The following is a 24,120-nucleotide window of genomic DNA, read 5'->3' on the forward strand; positions in this document are numbered from 1 at the left end:
CAATTCACCATCTGACGCAGCGGTCTGCACAGATCTGATTGGCAGAGGAGAGTAATTGGTGATCTTACAGCACACGTGATTGGTCTGTGAGTTTATTGCGCCGCAAAGCACATAAACCGTAAAGAAAATAAAAGTTCTGCCGCTTCAAATTAACACTAGTGTCAGAATTAAATCCTTCTCTGTAGTTTATCGGTTTGGGTCAGCATTGGACAACATCTGGGTCCGGACCAGGACCGCGGTCCGCCTATTAGTGACCCCTGCTGTATTCACTCTTGCCTCCCACAACAGCACGTCTTAATGCTGCACCATCTCAGTCGAGGACACGTTAGCGGTGGAGCCGAGAGAAGGTTAATATAACTCATAACAAATTAATGAGATGAACATTAATGTACCTTAATACCATAAAGACAGCATTGTGAAGCGCTGATCATTAGAAATACTGTCTAATGTGTGTTTAGTTTATAAACACAGACAATTCTGGACTGAATACAGAGTTAATGTAATTAAACACAGCGCTGAGGAGTTTATAAACAAATACATACATGTCACCGGCTTGGTGAGAAGAACTGGCAACATTTCTGCTGTTCAGAAGCTAAGATGCACAACATCATGCAAATGTTTATGCATTTTTATTGATTAATTCCCTATAGTTCTGATGCTTACAAGAAATCCTTGTTGAAAATAATTTAACTTAATTTATTAAAGTACTAATTGTTTAACTATTATTATGTCTTTATTTATTTCTATTTGTGTTTGCAGTTTGGAAATGTATGCTGTGAATTTAAAAATATAACTTATCTTAAAAAGGAAATCAATTGTTCATTCATTATTAAGTGAAATGTCTTGTTTTCTTTTGTGTATTTTGAATTACTCTTTAAGCAATCAAAAATATGTTTCATCCGATTACTCGATTAATTGAATCGAGTAATCTAAAATAATCAAAAGCTGCAGCCCTAACTGTATATGATATCAGTTTTTTGCAATTGCTAAAATGCAATTTTGTAAACTAGGCTGGTTTTGTCTAAATACTTTCACAATTCACAAAACTGCACAATCAAACTGCAAAATACTTTATATATCCTGCAAAATGAAGCACTGCAACCAAAACTACATATAGCATTATCAAAATCAAATATCTGCACCAAATAGCTTTAAACACTTGATTCAATTCATATTACAAGAATACTGCATATGAACTGTAACAAACTGTTAAAATAATAATGAAAAGTTCTCTTATTTTATTCCTTATTATTTCCAATTTCTTATTATATGTATTAAATAACCTATATACATATTACCAATATAAATAACTTAACCGATTTTAATAGATTCAAACAAAAGTTTGAAACATACATACTACTCAGTATACTTGTAATGCTTACCGTGTGCAGTATCTACCTCACTACATGTACTGTGATCCCCTTATCACCATTTGTGCAATATGTAAACGTGCAACATATTCTCACCTTTTTATCTACTATTTATTTGATATTTATTCACTGCTGCTACTCTTTGTGCAATAATACTGGTGACACCCTACCATATTCATATCTCTATGCACTAGATGTATATATTTTTCCTTTACTATATATATATATTTTTTTATCTTTATATATTTCCTGTAATTGTTTTTGTATATATACTAGACTTAGTATTATTTGTTTATATTTTTTCCTGCTGTAACATTTTAAATTGTAAATTTTTCACCATTGTGGGATTAAAAAAAAGGATATCTTTATCTTTATCTTGTTAATACAAAAAGAAAGTCACATGACTCCAGAGCTGATATATATATTTTTTTTTTGGCTTTTATTTGGTAAGTTAATACCAATCATCCATTACTGTGTCCCATGCCACCTGGGAAAGGCTCTCCCTTGTGTTCTCATACTTTTTATCCCTTATGAAAAAGGGCTTCAAAGGCACGGAGGTGGAAAGGACCCGTGGTTTTGTCTTTCGTCCCAGAAAGGAAGCTGGTACGCCTTTAGTAGGAGGATCCTCCTTGTCCATGATTGGCTCCTCAAGCAGCCTTTTCCCCTCACTGCTCCAGGCTGGCTGGCTGTCCTCCACACTGTCCTGAAGGGGGAGCTCCTCTGGGCTTGATAGAGCACACTGTCCATCTTCAGAAGAAGAAGAAAGGTCATCAATTACTTTGAGCTCTGGAAGCTCTATAACAGACACTGGGAGTGTCTTCAGCCTGAGGATCCTCTATGATGATGATTGGGTCCTCAAGCTGCTTTTACTGCTCACTGCTCTTACCTGGCTGGCTGTCTTCCACACTGTCCTGAAGGGGGAGCTCCTCTGGGCTTGACTGAGCACACTGTCCATCTTCAGAAGAAGAAGACAGGTCTTCAACCACACTGAGCTCTGGAAGCTCTATAACAGACACTGGAGTGTCTTCAGACTGAGGATCATCTATGATGATGATTGGCTCTTCAAGCTGCATTTCCTGCTCACTGATCTCTGCTAGCTGGCTGCCTTCCACACTGTCCTGAAGGGGGAGCTCCTCTGGGCTTGAGAGAGGTGCTCTAGTCTCAGACTGAGCACACTGCTCTTCACCACTAGAGGAAGAAAGCTCATCCTCCTTCTTCTCACTGTCCTGGCTGGTACCTGGAGTTTTCTTCCGGGAGCTATACCACCACCAGCAGCAGCCGGCGACGGCCAGCACACCCGGAACGATTAACGCTTTCAGCATCTGCACCATGTCTAGTTGTCTGTAGCTATGGGTAGCACTATACTTTCGAACTGCTCTCTCCAACACCGAACACCCAACAGACCAAAAACTCCAGCACACAGCTATTTATACCCATCGGAATGCTGTAGCTTCGGAATCACACTCAGCCAATCGACTGGCTGGTGACATCATCACCTTTAGAATGTTCGTACAAGTGTTCTAAAGGTGATGATGTCACCAGCCAGTCGATTGGCTGCAGCAGTGCAGCCTACGTACCCAGTAATATTGTGTCTTAACACAATATAATATAAACAAACAAAATCAATCCCCATTCAAGCCTGATTTAAGTATGTATACTATATATATATATATATATATATATATATATATATATATATATATATATATATATATATATATATATATATATATAGTATACATACTTAAATGGGGATTGATTTTGTTTGTTTATATTATAAACAAACAAAATCAAATTGTTTATATTATATTATATACGTATTATAAAGCTCCAGAGGAGCTTTATTTTCATCACTATTTACTTTGTAGATACTATAGTCATATCATAGTAAAGATACTATAAGATACATAGTAAGATACTATAGTAATATCAAATCATAGTATCTACAAAGTAAATAGTGATGAAAATAAAGAAAATGCATTAAAAAAGAGGTGTGTCCAAACCTTTGGCCTGTACTGTATATATATATACACACACAAACAGTATTGTGCAAATGTATTGTGATGAATAAAAAAAACTGTAGAAGATTCTTCACATGCACAGAACTATTTGCAGATACACACACATGCTGCTGTAATTATTATTATTATTATTATTATTTATTTTTTTACCAAACAAAGTCCTAATTCCTGATTGAAATGGCAACAATTAGTCGTTGAAGTCTTTTGTCGAGTGGCACATACACTTTTGGCCAAAAACAAAGTCTCCCCCTGGATTGAACTAAGAAAATGATCTGGAGTTGCTGCAAAACAAAGGAGCGCAGAAAGATTTCGCTAATCGCTAGCATTGAAAATTATGGCAGAACAATTGGACCACAATTGGCAAAATTATTAGTTTGTATATATTAATAAATATATAAAAAAATAGCTAAAAAATGACTTAAAAGTAATATATTATTTAGACCCAATAGAAGAGTAAAATCAAAAAAAGGAAACAAAAAAAATAATACAAATGACTGGAATTATACAGGTTAATAGGCTATGTATTGTTATACTGTATTGTTTACTGTTATGTAATGTCGGGTAGTGTTGGGTTTGTTCATGGTTCTGGAGGAGTGATAGATCGCTGCACTGTGTTTTTGTTGATGGTTAAAACAGCAATAAACCCTCATGAACTTGAGCTTGAAAGTTACAGCAGGCTTTATCTCTGGAATTAGTACATGTAGAAATGTCCTGAGAAAAAGAGAAAAGAGTGGATGTTTGGGTTTTACACTGAGATTTTTATTATATTTACAGATGATTGTGATCTTAGATCAGCACATGCTGGCTTTCTGCCAAACCCCTCTGCATAAATAACAGCAAAACTTTAGAGGAATCCTTCTGTGTCTGTGCTTTTTAACTGTGGAGCTCCATTTATTTTACTGTCACCATAAATACACAACCACTCTGTATATACAGTGTACACCAGTCCAAAATTTGAACACACCTTTACATTTAATGTTTTTTCCTACATTGTAAATTACTATATATTTACAACAATGTGGTGCTTTACAATACAACTATATATTTATATTAGATATAATGTGCTTTTTTATACAAAGATCCAGAGTCTTTATCTTTTTTTATTAACTTCGACAGCAACTTTTTTAACTGCGCATGAACTAGTGGGTAAGGTTACTCATATATCACAAATGAGATTAAGTACAACATAATTTACAAAGGATTTTAGGACCACTCAAACGTTTAAAAGTGTTAATAAGTATGAGGTTATGAAGTTTTTAGCCTTTAGAACGTTTTTGGAAACGTTCCCCAGAACTTCATAGGAGAGAAAAACAAAACCTTTTAACTTGGAAGTCAAAGTAAGAAGAGTTTATTTGTAATCATATTGGAGAATTGAAGAAACACAGTGAAAGGGTTTGTGAGACAGTTAAAATGAGTTTAAATTAAGTAGTAGACTACAAATCGACAAAAATTAAGTTACCATATTTTTCCCACTATAAGCACAATGAATTATAAGGCACACTATCAATAAATGTCTATTTTCTGGTCTAATTTCATACATAGAGTGCACTGGATTTAAGGGCACATTATGCAACCTTAGTAAGAAACAGGGTTGTTGCCATGTTTTCCTTCTAATTCGCTAGTTGCACGGGATGACGTGTAACTAGTTCCGGTTTTTTGAGGGTGCGTGTGTATAGTTCCGCTCCGGTACACAGGATAGACGCGCAGAAGTGAAGATGGCTGTGTTTTACACGAGGTGCCTCCAAGACCTTCCGAAAATTACCATCACGGATGTACACCGGATAGTCCAAGCGGCCAGCTCAACCCCGAGGAGCAAAAGGGAGAAAGGATATAAGATGTATATATCCAGTTACATCGACAACTATGAAGGTATGTTACACTATTACTCAGCTAGCTAGCCAGCCTAGTTAGCCTAGCTAGCTACACACCCTGTAATTTAGCTGAGCTTATTGTCTAACTTGGACGTTAACGACAGTTTTATCCAATGTCAGATGTTTTAATGACATTCAGTGTGATTGTTATGTTTAACATAAATAATGTCAAGTTTCAATGCCCACAGTTTCAAACAGAGATTCGTCAGGGAGAGTGAGCGTCAGGGCTACCTGTTACAGGTCGATGAGGAAGAGTGAAAAACCTCACGACCTCAGAGTAGGGAGGAAAAACAGTGTTTTAGTTCACAGCCTCAGTCAGATTCATGTTCTGGGGTTTTAATGTGGCTGGGTTAGCTATTTAGTGATTTAGGACTGAAATAACAATGTAAAATCCTTAGTTATTTTATATATTACAACTAGCTAGTTAGTATACAATGTAAGCCCATTCAATTTTATAATCAAATATTGTCATAATGAAAATCTCTAAAAAAAAAAAGCCAACTTACTGTTCTTCGTAATCTTATTATTATTATTATTATTCTATAAACTTTTTATAAACAGTTTCTCCTCCTACAGTTTTCAAGCTAGAACCACCAAACTTCACAAGATGATAGAACCTATTGCCGCGGGGTGTGCTTGTGCTTTTCTAAGTGATCGGACCACCAGGGTCCGATCGGTGGTCCGCCAAAGTCAGATTTTTTCCCATAGACTTCCATTCACACTTTTTTCAAACGGCTCTAAAAGTCACAATTTTCGAGCTAGAACCACGAAATTCACAAGACATACAGAACTTGCAGAGACGTTTCAGACGATATGCTGATCTCACCGATATGATTTACGGTTTTCGTAAAATTATCGTACGAACTTTCCCCATAGGAATGAATGGGCGGAATGTTGGCCATCTCACACACACCAGCCGATCCTGCGCACGGCCCCCCTCTCTGCCCTGCTCCTCAGTACTGTATCTGTATGGAGAAGAGACTGCTGAACACAACCCACACCAGAACCAATACAACACTACACACACACCACACTACACGCACGCACACACCACACACACTTCAAACCACACATACCCCACACCACACCACACATACACCACACCACACACACTTCAAACCACACATACCCCACACCACATACACTCCACATTACACATACCCCACACCACACACACTTCAAACCACACATACGCCACACCACACACTTCCCACCCCACACCACACACACTCCACATTACACATACCCCACACCACATACACTCCACATCACACCTACCCCACACCACACACACTTCAAACCACACATACCCCACACCACACACTTCACACCCCACACCACACACACTCCACACACTCACCACACAACACACAGTCCACTCCCCACACTCACTCCACACCACACAAACTCCACAGCCCACACCACATACACTCTACACACCACACACCTCACACCACACACAGTCCACACCACACCCTACACACATTCCACACCACACATACCTCACACCAAACACACTCCACCCCACACACTCCACACCACACATACACCACACCACACACACTTCAAACCACACATACCCCACACCACACACACTTCAAACCACACATACCCCACACCACACACACTCCACACCACACAAACCCCACACCACACACACTTCAAACCACACAAACCCCACACCACACACACTTCAAACCACACATACCGCACACCACACACACTTCAAACTACACATACCCCACACCACACACACTCCACACCACACAAACCCCACACCACACACACTTTAAACCACACACACTCCACAGCTCACATAGCCCACACCACACACACTCCACCCCACACACACTTCATACCCCACACCACACACACTTTAAACCACACACACACTCCACAGCTCACATACCCCACACCACACACACTCCACCACACACATACCACACACACTTCACACCCCACACCACACACACTCCACAGCACACATACCCCACACCACACACACTTCAAACCACACATACCCCACACCACACACACTCCACACCACACAAACCCCACACCACACACACTTCAAACCACACATACCCCACACCACACACACTTCAAACCACACATACCCCACACCACACACACTTCAAACCACACATACCCCACACCACACACACTGCACACCACACAAACCCCACACCACACACACTTCAAACCACACAAACCCCACACCACACACACTTCAAACCACACATACGACACACACTTCAAACCACACATACCCCACACCACACACACTTCAAACCACACATACCCCACACCACACACACTCCACACCACACAAACCCCACACCACACACACTTCAAACCACACAAACCCCACACCACACACACTTCAAACCACACATACCCCACACCACACACACTTCAAACCACACATACCCCACACCACACACACTCCACACCACACAAACCCCACACCACACACACTTTAAACCACACACACTCCACAGCTCACATAGCCCACACCACACACACTCCACCCCACACACACTTCATACCCCACACCACACACACTTTAAACCACACACACACTCCACAGCTCACATACCCCACACCACACACACTCCACCACACACATACCACACACACTTCACACCCCACACCACACACACTCCACAGCACACATACCCCACACCACACACACTTCAAACCACACATACCCCACACCACACACACTCCACACCACACAAACCCCACACCACACACACTCCACACCACACAAACCCCACACCACACACACTTCAAACCACACATACCCCACACCACACACACTTCAAACCACACATACCCCACACCACACACACTCCACACCACACAAACCCCACACCACACACACTCCACAACACACACACTCCACATCTAATACACACAACTCACCCCACACTCCACCACACATACACCACACTCCACCCCACATTCCAAACACACCACACCAAACACACTCCACAACCCACTCCACACCCCACACACTCCACACCACACTACACAACTTAGTAACTATTTGACAAGCCAACTTAAAGTTCGTTCACGAACTTTGCCTTTTCTAGTTACATCTTGCAATCCTTCTGTCTCTCTGTATACTTTTAGATTTCTTTGTCTGTTCTTTCTGCTCCTGGCTACAACAGAGCAGAAAAAAACTGACTGAGCAGAATCTAAAAGTATACAGAGAGACAGAAAGGCAACAAGATGTAATATTAGAACTGCCCTATGTGTAGAACGGATAAAAATAAATCAAAGTGGGATTAAAGATGTACCCATTTAGTGTATGCCTATATAATTAAAAAAAGATGTAATACAGAAACTGTGAATAACAGCTGTTTAATCAATTATGGTCAAGGAGTTATATTATTCATATAAAAAAATATTTACAAGCACCAAGTCAGCAAACATTTAACTACAATATATAATAACTATAATAAAACTATTTACAAGCACCAAGTAAGCCAAAATTTCAATGAGTCCAGACTTCATTCCTAAGTTGCCCATGCCTTTACCAGTGGTCCGTTCTGGTAGTTGACCAGGAAGCAGGCTACATTAAATAGCTCTTCAATGCTTCCACAAACAGAGAGTGGTATTGCCTTGTCAAAAAGTTTATTCTCTTTCACCCTCCTAATGCATCTCTCCACATGAACCCTCAGACGTGCAATGGATTGGGTCTGCCTGACATCCTCCCTGCTCATTTGGGTGTTTCTTGAGAGAAAGGCAGGTCTATAAACCTTGCATGGAGCCAGGTTGTCCACAAGAAACCCTTTGTCAACCATAATTGCCATGTCTGGTGTGAGCAGGTTTATGATGCCAGATAGCTTGAAGATCTCTCGATCACTCATGGATCCTGCATACAAGCCAGACACAAATGTAATGGCACCATGGGGTGCCATGCCAATCAAGGCCTTAAAAGTAGAGTGCGATTTGTACGCTGAAAACACCTCACTCTGTAGCAGGAGAGAGGATGGTGTCTGGCAAAAGATTTCAGTGCAGTCGAGCACCACCTGCGTGTCTGGGAAAGCTGAAAACTCAGGTGGAAGGTGAGTTCTGACAACTTCAGGGGGGATCCACAGACGTTGGCTTCCTAGCAGGATGTACAGGAAGTGTGTCCAGGTGGAAATAATCCTGCTGGCTGTGGTGCGGTGAATGCCAAACCGTTCTGCAAGATCCCTGAGAGGCAGGCCCACTGACAGGTGCATGAGGAACAGCAGCAGCTCATCTATTGGTGGAAGTTTCTGTAAAAAGACAAAAGCCATATTCTTAGAAGTGACAGTGAATGAATATAACTAGGTATACTTACTTAGTTCTATCCATGTGCTATTCTGTAAAATGAGTATTTTACCTGCTTTTGTACCTTTACTTAAAAAAGATAATCCAATGTGAAATGGACTTGGGGTGTAGTAGTAAAACATAAGTCGGAACTTTTGTCAAATAGGCCACCTCCATTAATCTCCAGCATTCCTAGATACAGTGCTTTTAGCCAATGCAACCTTACGTAAAGGCTTACACAATACTAGCGTTAAGGGCATACCATTACCCATGCAAAGAAATCACTATTTTTACATCATTAACAAACTCCAAGTAGCTCAAAACTTAATTGGTAAAATTCTGAGGTCCTGACATTTAAAACAAGGCACTGAGAACTTTTGAAGTACACAGGTACCTTCTTAAACATACCCTTGGGTACAATAGTGTTTTTAAACAAACTATCTGTGCACTTTTAAAGCTCTCAGTGCTTCATTTAAGTGTTAGGGCCTCCGATTTCTACAAATGAAGTGTGAAGCTACTTTGAGTTTGTTAATGGTGTAAAAATAGCCATTTCTTTGGAAGGGAAACACTATATTCCTATAGCTAGCATTATGAGCCTTTTTGGAAAATCACCTAAAAGTGTTGTATATCGAAATGCTGGGGGTGAATCAGGGTGGGCTATTAGGTAAAAGTTTGTACTCGCATTTCACACCATATCCCTTCCCCTTTAAATAAGCATAATTTTAGCAGAGAAACACCACCATACAATGTCACCAACCCTGGCCTTAAAGATCCATGTTCCTGTTAAATCTGGTTCTAACAGTGGTCTGCCAAACCTGGTCTGGCTAATTAGCTAACTTTTTCAGAAGTCCTTGGTTTTGTTGGGTCAGGTGTGTTAACGTTAGATGCAGGTTAGGACTAAACTGTGCAGGAACATAGATCTCCAGGACCAGGGTTAGTTACCACTGTTCAACACTGTACTATCACTACTTTTATCAGTAAATGGTCTGTGTACTGCTTATACAACAATTATTGTAAATGTACATCCACTCAAAACCCCTTGTATGCTACATACCGTTGCTGGTTGAGAGACTTCAGAGCTGCTGGCAGATGCAGCCTGGGCACTGGTGATCCGCACCATCTTGGTGTTGACTGCAGGCTCCACCAATTTCCAGAATGCCTGGAAGTGCTTGTATGTAGCAAACCTTAGAAAGTAACAATGTTCATGTTAGACTTCGTTTTGTTTGTTTTCAATTTTTTTTTCAATTAGCTTCCTCAGATAAACATGTTTTTCAAACTATTCTTAGCTATATAAACTTGCTGAAAAAAATTCTGCTCTAGATCAGCTTGTGCTGATAGTTGTTTTAAGTCTAATCAGACCTCTTATAGCTAGTTAAGGAGTACAAAAATACACTCTACATTGATCAAGCTGAGTTGGTAAACCAGCTTACTAAAGCACAGTAAATACACGTCAGCATAATGATAAAAGCTTAATTAACCAACCTGGTGTAAAAGCGAATGTCCTCGTCTGACCCCGCCAGGCGCTGAATACCAAAACGAGTCCTCAGCTGTAGCACTTCCAGCTGGTGTTGGAGTTCCCCAATTTTCTGGCGCAGAGCTTCATTTTCATTGGCCATCTCAGCTGCCATCACCGCTGTCGCTGGAGTTAAGCAGTAATCATGATCAGGTGCTGCTGTGTCCATATCGTCCTCCGACTCCAAGTCTGCAGGCAGATCGTGGAGAGGCTCCTCTGCTCTCGGGCGGCGCTCCCATACATTCTGCCTCGGTGTAGGCAGAGTGTACTCATTCCAGGAAAACAGAAGGGGTACAGCTCCACTCTGTAACCTCCTCAGTCCCCCTGCAGTCACTGCGAAGTCTCCCGGTTGAAAATGCCGGCCACACACACGGGTGTTCACTGTTGGAGTGAACTTATCCCTACGGATCTTAGTTAGCCACTTAGCACGCACCGCAGCGTCAACGGGAAACTTATGAAAACTAATCTCGGCGTTATAGCGCGACGAACTGGTACATAAGGGCACACAGCAATGTAACGCTGACTTTCTTACCCGTTGGAAGGTCAGTCGTCTCTCTTTAACCCTGCATGCACTCATTATTTCCAACTAACTCGCTATCTCTTCGTGTTGATACCAATACTCAAACCACGGGAACTGCTCAAGCCGGAACTCCTCACACACACCCTCAAATGCCGGAAATAGAATGACGCCATCTTGTGCACGGAGCGAATTCAGCATTTCCTTCTAACCTGTAAAGCTAAGCAACAAACTGTAATTCTCTAAAAAAAAAAAAAAAAAAAAACATTATTTTTTTAAAACCAAACAAGCAGTTGATATTAATCTACACAGGAGATTTCTCTCCTGAAAACTGTTTATTTGGGTGAGTAAAGAACTTCCATTTATTTACAGTAAGCTTAGATTTCCAAATTTCCAGACTAAGGCTAGCTGCGGTTAGCAGCTAATGCTGCCTGACAGCACTACACTGAGGAACCTTGAGTGTTCTGGTTAGCCAGGGTAATTGTGGCTAGCGGTTCGTCCCAGGTAGCTTGTTTTAACATGGTAAACACTCAGGCTACAGGCCAATATACTCACATCTGAACAGCCTAAGAGCTAGGGCAGTTAGCAGGTAATGCTAATGCTGCTTCTGCAGTGCTAGCCGGAGTTAGCAGCAGGCTAGAGTCCAATATACTCACCTTTGAACGGCGAAAGAGCTAGCGCTGTGATTAGCGGCTAATGCTTATGCTGCCTGAGGTTAGTAGCAAGCTACAGTCTGATATACTCACCTGTTAGCTAGCACTTAGCGCAGTTAGCGGCTAATGCTACTACTGCTGGAGAACTACACTGAAACTCCTGTATCATGTTGTGCTTCAGCAGAGTGGCTTTATTGCTCCTTACAACCTGACTGGTAGAATACATACTTATGGTACACTGGATTATAAGGCACACTGACAATTTTGGGAAAATTAAATGATTTTTAGTGTTTTTTGTAGTTCCTATAGTGTGAAAATACTTGTTTTTCATTAAGCAGTGACGATATGAAGTGTAAGCACATATGCTGACTATGCTAGATATTGACCCACTATTATTATCTACAGTATCAGGCCATGCCAGTGTATTATAGCACCATTATTATTATTATAGTATCTTATTTAGGATGCAAGATTTCGGTTATTATAATTTCACTGCTGCAGTGCACTGGCCAGCTGCAGATGTGATGTATAATGAGAGAATTTGGCCAGTGGAAGCTGGTGCTAGATCACTGTGGGACAGTAAAAGGACAATTACCTGAAAGCGCTGAGTCAGCAATAACCGAGGCACACAAATGGAATGTCATTAGCTTTATGACGCACGTTATCACTATTAAAACTTCTGGAGCTTGTAGAACTGGTGAAGAAGGGGCTGTACTCACCCAAGCAGCAGTACAGTAACACGCCGTACCTGCAGCATAAAACTACACATAAATCTTTTTTATTTACACCATATAAAAAAGAGCCAGAAGTCTTTATATTATGTGTAGAACCATCTTAATGGGTCTAATAGAAAAATGATACAATAGCAGTATAATGATAGTTACATTAAAGAAAACTCTTTACAGAGTGAATTTTATATTAAACAATTGCCAGAATTCTATTTCTATGTTTATAACAATGTTTGTATTTTCATGTGTTCCAGACTTCAGGCAGGCATTACCAGCAAAATATTTTAAATAAAGTTTTAAAAATTAACATTTTATTTATGGTACAGTTGATTTGTCTAAATATTTTTGAGCTCAAGAAATGAGGATGCTTTGTAGATAAATGGATATAATTTCTAAACACTTTATAGGATATTTTTGTTCAACCCCTTGAATTAAACCGGAAAGTCTGCCCTTCAATTTAATCTAATTTCTTTCATTTCAAATGCAGTGTGATTGCAAAAATGCAAAGCCTAAATAACTTAAATTGTGTCACTGTCTAAGTATGTATGGACATATATAATAAATACATAAAACAGATTAATGACTTTTAATTTGTAGCATCTTTAATTCTACTGATTCAAACTCTTTAGTCATCCTACAACATACAGTGCATCCAAAAAATGTGGATAGCAGAATTACATTAACTGTCCCAGAAATGCCATTATGTATCAAATACGAAAAACGAAAAAAAAAGCTTTTCCTTCTCATGTTTTTGTTTTTGGAATATCTTACTATTTTTATTACATCATCGTTCTGTACCCCAGCTCACATAATCACTTTTATATTTTGCGCATCAGTCCATATTGCGCCTGACACTGGACCCTATACTGTAATTGATGCTGTGGTTATATGTGCAATAGAAGCGGATACTGCTGTATTTATGTAGTTACATAAGTTTAACAAAAAAAAAAATATATATATATATATACATGCTCTGAATGCTGTGACTGTAATCAGCATTCCTGCGCTGAAGGTCAGTGAAGATTAATGGTTAAATTTTCGTGGGTCATGGTAGATGGATGGTATGTAAATGAAAGTTTTGTGTGTTTGTAAATTTCAGTGCACTTGTATTATCCACTTGAATTACCACATTAGCATATTCTAATTGGAAAGGTGTGTTATCAAAATGGAACGGCTCCACATAGAAATAGCATAAACAGTTCCTCAGGCCATCACCGTCCGTCCAGATGTAGAAATGTACATTGCACACACTAAAAAAAAAACAGTATGCTTCAGCTTGCATCAGTTTTGTTTTATTTGTTTGTTTTTTGTGTTCTGGGTTGCGTATCCTGACAACAAATAATCTTAATAATTTGCGAACAAGTTTAAAAAAGGCTTGACATTAAGAACACCCACATTTTCAAATCAGCCCTTTTTCGTTGGGCCCTATTTTAGCAGGGCCCTATTTTAGCAATCTATAGGCAAACCGCCAACCGCCACCAAGATAGCAATATGCCAGAAATGTACCTAAACTCACCTCAATTCCAGACCATCATGTCTATCAGCACAGATATCTTCAGAAGCACTGTTGCTATTTGAACAACACAGGCACAAGTCATGAAAATAGACAGTTGGCAGGGTTTAGGATAGCAATAAACATCACCTTGAGTGTGCCTTGTAAGTTGCAAACCAGTGTTAAGTGTTTTTTCTTTGCCGTTGCCTTTAAATCTTGTGTTAAACCAGAGATTCAAATATTACACTATCATAGTTAATAAAAAAGGTAAAAAATAAGTAAGGACCTTCAGACACAAATCAAGCTGTAATTTTCTTTTTTTTTTTTTTTTTTTACATTTTTGTTGCAGTTGAATGTAGTTTATGAGATGTAATGACTTTTTCTAAAAAGTAAGAAAATAAGTTCTCATATTTATAAATTGAGCGCATCTCTACATTTTTAAAGGTAATTTGGCAGCACCTGCTGTTTTTTTTAAGTGGAACTGCGCAAAAAGACGGTCATAAACCATTACAACGTTTTGAGAAACACACCTCTGTTTTGTATCATTTGTGAATTAACACTGATTTTATTGTTGCTTAGGTGTTTTTATAGCCAAAAACAACACTTTTTTTTCACAGACAGCTTCCAAAATGTCTTGGAAGTTTCCATGATAAAGTGAATAAGACTTATATGCTAATAACTGCATCAAGCCCATGACCCACTCACATCACCAAATTTTTGCATTTGTTTTTTTTTATTATCTTGCTTTATGAGAAAGGATCTCCCAGTTAGTTTGTTACACCTTCAAAAGACTCTTGGAAACTGTAGAAAAATGGTACAGGAAGAGTCATAATAATAGTTACATTAAATTTAACTCTTTACAGAGTGAAGTTTATATCGTCGCTGTCCAATGAAAAACACTTATCTCCATTTTTGTCGATTTTTAGTTTACTACATAATTTAAACCGAAAAACCCTTACACTGTGCCAATTTTTTTTGATGAACGGACCAATAGAAACTTTTCAAAAGGACCTGAAATAAACTCTTTTTACATTGACTTCCACTGAAAGATTAAAAGTTTTTCTCTCTCTCCTGTAAAGTTGCTGTTTTGGAGATAAGTGTTTTTCATTGGACAGCGATGATATAAAATTATTGCCAGAATTCTATTTCTATGATCATAACAATGTTTTGGTTGTATGTTCATGGGCTCCAGAATGAATATTTTATTTATGGTACAGTTCATTTGTCCAGTTGTGAGCCCCTCAAATGAGGAGGCTTTATAGATAAATGTCTGTAATTACTAAAAGCTTCATAGGATTTTTGTTCAACCCCTTGAATTAAACTGGAAAGTCTAGCCTTCAATTTCATCTAATTTCTTTAGTTTCAAATCCAGTGTGATGGCATGCAGAGCCCAAATCATGAATATTGTGGCTTGGAAGTTTTCATGATAAAGTGAATAAGACTTGTATGCAAATAACTGCATCAAGCCCATGATTTTTGCATTTGTCTTTTATTATCTTGCTTTAGAGAAAGGATCTCCTGGTCAGTTTGCTACACCTTCAAAAGACTCTTGGAAACTGTAGAAAACTGGTACAGGAAGAGTCACGTCTGGCTGACCCACATGGCAACAGCTTTAGTTCAGCTTAACACTGGTTAATAAGTCTCTTCAGCTTAACAAGTGCCTTCAGTTTCAGCAGTGAGGAGAAGAATTAGAGGTCTGACAGGTGAAGTGCTGTAATAAAGCCATTGCTAAAATCAGAAAGTTGTGTAAAACGTTTTACTGGTATATAACAGATAATACTGGTGTATATAACAGAGAAAATCTAATACATCACTTTTTTCCAGTGTACTTTACACATTCGTCCCACCTGTGTCATTCCTGTCTGGATAATCCCTCGTGTGTCTGCTGCTTGTGGTGTATCTGACTGATTCTCTGCGAGAGGCCTGTGCTCAGGCGGGCTAACGCGATGTGGCACTTCAATACGGAGGGGCAGCGGAAGGTGTCGGTGGGGAGAATCGGTGATAAATGGCCGCGCTGCATCGCTCTTCAGTATCTGAAGCTGCCACGCACAATCCTGTTATTGATGAGTGTGCTTAGTATTCAGATGGCAAGTGGACAACAGGGAGAGGAGGAGAGACTCAGGAGCCTCAGAGCAGAGACATGCAGCTTAAGATTACTGAAAGTAGTTTATGGTACACACACACACACACACACACACTAGTGATGGATTTTTCTTCAGCTTATGTGTGTGCTGTCACTGCCTCGGATACAGTTGGTCATAAATGATGCTGTGGGAGCAGCTCTACTGACCCCTTGCTATCATTTCTTAGGCTAATATACTCGTGCATCTCAAAAAATATGAACACAAATATCATTAAAAAGTTACTTTATTTCAGTGATTCAGTTCAAAATGGGAAACTCATATATTATATAGATGTATTAAACACAGAGTGATCAATTTTAGGCGTTTATTTCTTTTATTGTTGATCATTATGGCTTACAGCCAATTAAAACCCCAAACAGATTTTTTTTTTGTTATATCAGACCACTTGGTATGTTTGGCAGTGTAGGCAGTGTGCCAAGTCCTGCTGAAAAATGAAATCCATATTTTCAAAAAAGTAAAATCTTCTGGTAGACACTGCATTGACTAATTACTGATGGTCAGTGATGGTTTGGAGAGACATGTCATCTGCTGGTGTTGATCCACTGTGTTTTATCAAGTCTAAAGTCAGTACAGTGTTTTCCTGGAAAATCTTACAGCACTTCATGCTTCCCTCTGCTACTGACAACTTTTATGGAGATGCAGATTTCATTTTCCAGCAGGACTTGACACACTGCCCACACTGCCAAAAGTACCAATTAGACTTATATAATATTCTTAGTCTTATATATATATCCTAAAACACTGATTTTTGGGGGTTTTCATTGGCTGTAAGCCATAATTATCCACAATAAAATAAATAAAAGCTTAAAATAGATCATTATGTGTGTAAAATATAATATTTGAGTTTCACATTTTGAACTGAATTAGTGAAATAAATTAACTTTTTAATGATATTCGTATTTTTGAAATGCACAAGTACAGTTCTATGCAAAAGGCTAGGTACCCATAAATTACAAATTACACTTTGTTTAGAATGAGAAATATTAAAGATTGGCCATTTTAAAACAGGGCAAGATATCCACCACAGTTCAATGATTCTTCTGAAAATGTCCTAGAATGACCCTCCGGGACCATATATGAGTATATAAAGATCTCTGATTCCTATCTAATCAAACAAAAAACACAGTATTTACAGCAAATCATCTTTATTTGAAAAACAAAGGGGCTACAGAGCATTCTTTAATTGTGATGCAAAGTAACACCATAGGTCACAATCTCACTAGTGCAGGGCCAAAGAATCAGTGGGCGTAAGCAAAGGACAGAGGATATGTCAGTGATTTTTGACCAAAGGCAATAACACAAGCATTTTTTATTATTTATTTTTTTCTATGTGGGGGGTGGGGGTGCTCATCGTAGCCACTGCACAAGTTTTGGCTCTCCGGGCTTTGACTTTGACTCTTGTGGAATTTTAAAAGCAGCCAAATTAAAGTAAAATGTCACCAAAAACAGAAATACTTTAGTAAAGACGCACAAAAAACTATTTAAATAGAGTAATAAATTCTCTTTATACCTAAATCCTAAATAAATATGTGATTAACTGAGAAATAAAACAGCACAGTAGTTTTTTTTACGCTTAGAACAGTACAGGGAGCATTTATTCAAGAGTGATTTGGTTAAAGAGCACAATCTACCCACCCAGAAAGGACAAGGCCAATTGTGCTCTCTCAGGGCTCTGGCAGCTGAGGGCAAGCTGCATGACCAGGATTCGAAACCAGTGATCGTAGTGGCAGGGCTTTAGACTGAACCTCTCTCTTTCTTTATATACACCACTGGTCAAAAAAATCTGTCTAACTTAATAGTTTTGAGAGTAAATCGAAATTTTACTTCTACATCTACGTATGTAGATGTATGAACCTGAACATCATGCCACAAGCTCTTGAGCGCTTTTAGCCCCTCGCCTCGTCCCTCGATGTGATTCTCTGTGAAGTGAAGGCTGTGTCGTCTGGGGGATTAGGCCCTCTGCTAGAGGAAATTGCAGCTTGGATTTGTTGCAGATGAGGAATGCAAATGCATGATTTTATTGTTATAGCATGGCGAGGCTTACAAGATTGAAAAGTATATTATTTGTCTGGCTGAAATCACAGGCAGGCCGACACAGCTGAGCGAAGAAAATGAAGTATGAAAAAACAATGTGGTTTGTTAGATCATAACCTCAGTGACTCAGCAGATCTGAGAAACCAATCACATTTGTAAATTTTTTTCCCAGAACAATATGTGTGGCTCTGGTTTGACATACAGCTAGGGTTGGTGGGTGGTTTTCACCGTACACTGTACAGTATAAACAGCCATTAAAACAGCAGTGCTCTATAAAAATAAATAAATAAATACAGTAGTTAATGCTGGTGAATAATTTTTTTTCCTGCTAAGAACCATTTGAATTCATTTCCTGCCAAATACATTAGTAGCGCTTTTCCACAGACGTGAAACCAGCACCGCTCTGGTTTGCGAACCTAATTTTGAACCGCTTGCCGCGTTTTCACCAAGTAATTTGAGGAGTAAGTACCTTTATTGATCTGATCTGTAGAAGTCTGCACATCACAATGAATATTGTGTATTGTGAAAATATTTTTAAATATTGCAATATAATATTTTGTTTCCAAATATTAATGTCCTGGCTCTGTGTATATATTTGGGGTTCTTTGTCTTTTGTCTGTTTGCAAAGTATTGCCAACTGCCTAGCATATGTGTTTTAAGCAGATTCTATGGTTTTGACTTCTCCATGTCATTCAGAACTTGAAGAAGAATGTCTTGCAAACAGGACGTGTTCTTAATTTGTCCGTTGTCTGTTTGCGAAGTATTGCCAACTGCCTAGCATTTGTGTGTTGGCCAGTTTTTTTTCTGGTTTTGCCTTTCTTTGGATGATTTCTTGTTTTCGATTTGCTCTTCTGGTTTGTTTGTTGATTTGGGTTTTCAAACTTAGCTTGTTTGTGGCCAGTGTGCAAAGAACTATCTTATGCTTAGATTAGAGATCACTTATTTACACCTGGCAAGGTCCAGTCAACACATTTGAACAGTTACAGCCTCTTTTATGATGTTTGTTCTAATCATCATACTTGTAAAACAAAAAGTTGGTTTTGTGTTGTGATATGTCTACTGAAAACACTTGAATTTGAAGATGCATATTTAGGAAACAGGACTAATTCTGCTTCCTTTTCTTTTGTCTGTTTGCAAAGTATTGCCAACTGTCTATTTGCTCTTCTACTCTCAGCTTGGACTGTTCCATTTTATCTGCAAACCTCTAAATAGGCTGTCAAGCATTACTAGATAATAATAAAGTGTTCAGTTATTGTATATCTATATATTTTAAGCTGAAAGCAGCTAGGTTTGGTAGAGCACACAGGAAAACACAGCGTCTGTTTGGAGAGAGGCAGTGATTATATTAGCCTTTCCTGCTGCCCTTAATTATGCTCCAGTGGTGATATGATTGATTATTCCTGCCAGAACTCTCTGTCATGTTACTTGTGGCATGGCTTTAGCACGGCAGTAATAGGTAAATAGAGATGGCAGGCAGACATTTGTCATGACCGGCGGGCACAGAGCTATCATATACTTTCAGTAGACATCACTCATTTACACTGAGCAGATTCCGGCCAGCGCCTGGACAGCCCTGACCATCATAAAAGAGAAAATACTGCCAGTTTTATGAGGTTTGTCCCGGTCATCGAAAGAGCACTAGCAGAACGAGCATCAGTTCAGTGTAAAAAGAGAGTGTGGGGGGGGCAAAAATGTGGTTTTACGATAGCACTATATATCAAAAATCAACAGTTTATCTACAGAGAGAAAAGGAGAACTATACAGTTTACAATTCTGCCTGTTTTTAAAGCAACATTATCTGAGAAATGTGTATTTCTTAATATTATATCTCCAAAACAACACATTTTACACACACGTTTTTGGGCAAGCTGAGAGAAAAAAAGGGGGCAGAGTGATTTAGAGGGCAAAAGTGTGGTTTTGCAATTGCAATACAAAAAACACTACTGCCAGATTTTGAAATCATCAACCAAAAACTCTGACACAAAAAAGCTACCTACACAATAAGAGACTCCAAAATAACACACTTTACACATGCCTTTCTGGACAAGCTGAGAAAAAGGCAGTCTGTTTTATGAGGGCAAAAATGTGATTTTACAATAGCAATATGTATCAAATATCTACAGCGTTAAATACAGAGAGAAGTAGAATTATACTGTTTTATATGTCTGCTTGTTTCATAAGCAAAATTGTCTGAAAATTCATATTTACTAATATTATATGTCCTGGGTTTAACCTGTTTGCACATTAAACCACTCCCAAACAACTAATTTTACACATGCATTTCTGGACAAGCTGAGAGAAAAAAGGATGTAAAAGAGGGTGATTTAAAATATGTTTTTACAATTCCAATAAAAAAGCCCTAGTGCCAGAATAAAAAAAAACATCAACCAAAAACTTCTTCTTCTTCTTCTTCTTCTTTTTAGTATTACACTTTACAATTGTTGTGATAAGCAGTGGTAGACAAAACACACAAATCCTGCATTTGAGTGACAAAAAAGTGTTTACAGTAGAACATAAAGAGAAGTAGTTTAAATTTCTGCTTGTTTTTAAAGCAACATAATCTGATCATTCAAATTGGTTGATATTATATGTCCTAGACTTATCTTACCTACACATTAAGCCTCTTAAAAACAACACACTTTACACATGCATTTCTGGACAAGCTGAGGAAATACAGTCTGTTTTATGAGGTTTGTCCTGGTCTTCAAAAGAGCACTGGCAGAATGAGCATAAAAGGGCTGGGTTATTTTATAATAACAATATGTATCATGATATCTTGAATCAAATACAAAAAAAATCTAATCTCAGATTTTAAAAATCATGCCATAAACTATTTATTATAGCCATTTGTATTTCTAATTTGAAGGTGTTTATCTGATAAATGGGACAAATTGAACTATTTGATTAGATTTTTAGTACTTTATTGTCAAGTACTAAAGTTTGGACACACCTCAAATCCATTGTTTTTTTTATCCTTTTTAAAATGTCTCAAATGCAGATTAATACTAAAGTCATCCAAATCATGAAGAAAAACATATTAAATTATTTAGTAAATAAAAAAAATGTTAGATGATAGAGTTAATTACTTGAATTTCTTCTCTTTTAATGTGTTTGAGAGCATCATTTGTAAAGTTGTGAAGAGGCAGAGTTGGTACACAGCGAATAGAACTATTTCAGTAATGTTTTAAAACATAATATTACAAGAACTATTCAAATAAGCATAGAAAAAAATCATTTAAGAAATGAACAAAAATTCAAGAACTTCAAAGTAGTAGAAAGTATCCTCAAGCACAGTTGTGAAGTCCAACAAAAATGTCATGATGAAACTGGCACTCATCAGGACCACCCCAGAAAAGATAGAGCAAGAGTTAGCTCTGTTGCACAGAATAAGTTCATCAGAGTTACCAGCCTCAGAAACTTCAAGTTAACAGCACCTACAGTTGTGGTCAAAAGTTTACATACACTTGTAAAAAAACATAATGTTATGGCTGTCTTGAGTTTTCAATAAGTTCTACAACTCTTATTTTTCTGTGATAGAGTGATCGGAACACATACATGTTTGTCACAAAAAACAGTCATAAAATTTAGTTCTTTCATAAATTTATTATGGGTCTGCTGAAAATGTCACCAAATCTGCTGGGTCAAAAATATACATACAGCAACAAAATTTTGGTGATGTAGCGAGTTGTGTCAATCAAATTAGCTTCATGTCATGGCCTCTTCACTTCTTGTAAGTGATTCTGATTGACTACAGCTGTTGACTTCTCATGAGCCCATTTAAATAGGGCTCATTTGACCCAGTGATTAGACTCAGCTACAAAAGCTACAATGGGAAAGTCAAAGGAACTCAGTGTGGATCTGAAAAAGCGAATTATTGACTTGAACAAGTCAGGGAAGTCACTTGGAGCCATTTCAAAGCAGCTACAGGTCCCAAGAGCAACTGTGCAGACAATTATACGCAAGTTTAAAGTGCATGGAACAGTTGTGTCACTGCCACGATCAGGAAGAAAACGCAAGCTATCACATGCTGCCGAGAGGAGATTGGTCAGGATGGTCAAGAGTCAACCAAGAATCACCAAGAAGCAGGTCTGCAAGGATTTGGAAGCTGATGGAACACAGGTGTCAGTCTCCACAGTCAAGCGTGTTTTACATCGCCATGGACTGAGAGGCTGCCGTGCAAGAAAGAAGCCCTTGCTCCAGAAAAGGCACCTTAAGACTCGGCTGAAGTTTGCTGCTGATCACATGGACAAAGATAAAACCTTCTGGAGGAAAGTTCTCTGGTCAGACGAAACAAAAATTGAGCTGTTTGGCCACAACACCCAGCAATATGTTTGGAGGAGAAAAGGTGAGGCCTTTAATCCCAGGAACACCATGCCTACTGTCAAGCATGGTGGTGGTAGTATTATGCTCTGGGGATGTTTTGCTGCCAGTGGAACTGGTTCTTTGCAGAAAGTAAATGGGATAATGAAGAAGGAGGATTACCTCCAAATTCTGCAGGAAAACTTAAAACCATCAGCCCGAAGGTTGGGTCTTGGGCGCAGTTGGGTGTTCCAACAAGACAATGACCCAAAACACACATCAAAAGTGGTAAAGGAATGGCTAAACCAGGCTAGAATTAAGGTTTTAGAATGGCCTTCCCAAAGTCCTGACTTAAACCCCATTGAGAACATGTGGACAGTGCTAAAGAAACGGGTTCATGCAAGAAAACCATCACATTTAGCTGAACTGCACCAATTCTGTCAAGAAGAGTGGTCAAACATTCGACCTGAAGCTTGCCAGGAGCTTGTGGATGGCTACCAAAAGCGCCTAGTTGCCGTGAAAATGGCCAAGGGACATGTAACCAAATACTAATGTTGCTGTATGTATATTTTTGACCCAGCAGATTTGGTGACATTTTCAGCAGACCCATAATAAATTTATGAAAGAACCAAATTTTATGACTGTTTTTTGTGACAAACATGTATGTGTTCCGATCACTCTATCACAGAAAAATAAGAGTTGTAGAACTTATTGAAAACTCAAGACAGCCATAACATTATGTTTTTTTACAAGTGTATGTAAACTTTTGACCACAACTGTAAATGCTTTACAGAGTATTTTGGTTATTCAATTACAATACAGGAACAAATAAAAAATACAAAAACAATGAATGAGAAAGTGTGTTCAAATCTTTAACTGGTTCTCTAGGTCTAATCTAATCAGAACATGTTATAATTAAATGTTATAGACTAGATTCTAATACAAACTTCATAGTCTATTGGGTTAGTATTGATTTTTCAATAAACTCAATTTTACTCTGATATTGACTCATAATTCCAACCGATTTTGAGAATGAACTATGATTCTTATATCAGGCCATTTTTATAAAGTGTTTTTAAGCAAGAAAAACGTCGATCCATGAGCAGACCCAGGCTATAACACTGAAATTGCTCGGTCCTTCAGTGGGCATGACAAGGAGAATACCTAACTAAA

General features: G+C 38.6%; 2 protein-coding genes across 2 annotated transcripts; both read right to left on the bottom strand.

Moving 5' to 3' along the window:
* Positions 1 to 1,783: 1,783 nt before the first annotated feature.
* LOC111193482 (uncharacterized) lies at positions 1,784 to 2,759 on the bottom strand. The gene is made up of 2 exons (XM_022674388.2): positions 2,257 to 2,759; positions 1,784 to 2,117 (listed from the first exon to the last, which is right to left on the bottom strand). Exons 1-2 carry the CDS (start codon positions 2,699 to 2,701, stop codon positions 1,822 to 1,824), a joined length of 741 nt encoding a protein of 246 aa, XP_022530109.2. The 5' UTR covers positions 2,702 to 2,759; the 3' UTR covers positions 1,784 to 1,821.
* Positions 2,760 to 8,615: 5,856 nt separating this feature from the next.
* On the bottom strand, positions 8,616 to 11,786 carry LOC125785939 (uncharacterized). The gene is made up of 3 exons (XM_049470138.1): positions 11,050 to 11,786; positions 10,622 to 10,751; positions 8,616 to 9,533 (listed from the first exon to the last, which is right to left on the bottom strand). The coding sequence occupies exons 1-3, from the start codon at positions 11,655 to 11,657 to the stop codon at positions 8,787 to 8,789; spliced, it is 1,485 nt and encodes a 494-aa protein (XP_049326095.1). The 5' UTR covers positions 11,658 to 11,786; the 3' UTR covers positions 8,616 to 8,786.
* Between the last annotated feature and the right edge of the window lie 12,334 nt (positions 11,787 to 24,120).

The sequence above is a fragment of the Astyanax mexicanus genome, chromosome 21 (genome assembly GCF_023375975.1).
Source record: "Astyanax mexicanus isolate ESR-SI-001 chromosome 21, AstMex3_surface, whole genome shotgun sequence".
In the NCBI taxonomy this organism is placed as follows: Eukaryota; Metazoa; Chordata; class Actinopteri; order Characiformes; family Acestrorhamphidae; genus Astyanax; species Astyanax mexicanus.

Excerpts from the sequence above, each read along its gene's own strand:
- LOC111193482 (XM_022674388.2), bottom strand. The coding sequence starts at position 2,701 with ATGGTGCAGATGCTGAAAGCGTTAATCGTTCCGGGTGTGCTGGCCGTC. Across the intron at positions 2,118-2,256 it reads TGTGGAAGACAGCCAGCCAG|ATGGACAGTGTGCTCTATCA; the intron begins GTAAGAGCAGTG and ends CTTCTTCTGAAG.
- LOC125785939 (XM_049470138.1), bottom strand. The coding sequence starts at position 11,657 with ATGAGTGCATGCAGGGTTAAAGAGAGACGACTGACCTTCCAACGGGTA. Across the intron at positions 10,752-11,049 it reads GACATTCGCTTTTACACCAG|GTTTGCTACATACAAGCACT; the intron begins GTTGGTTAATTA and ends TTACTTTCTAAG. Across the intron at positions 9,534-10,621 it reads AAGTCTCTCAACCAGCAACG|AAACTTCCACCAATAGATGA; the intron begins GTATGTAGCATA and ends GTCTTTTTACAG.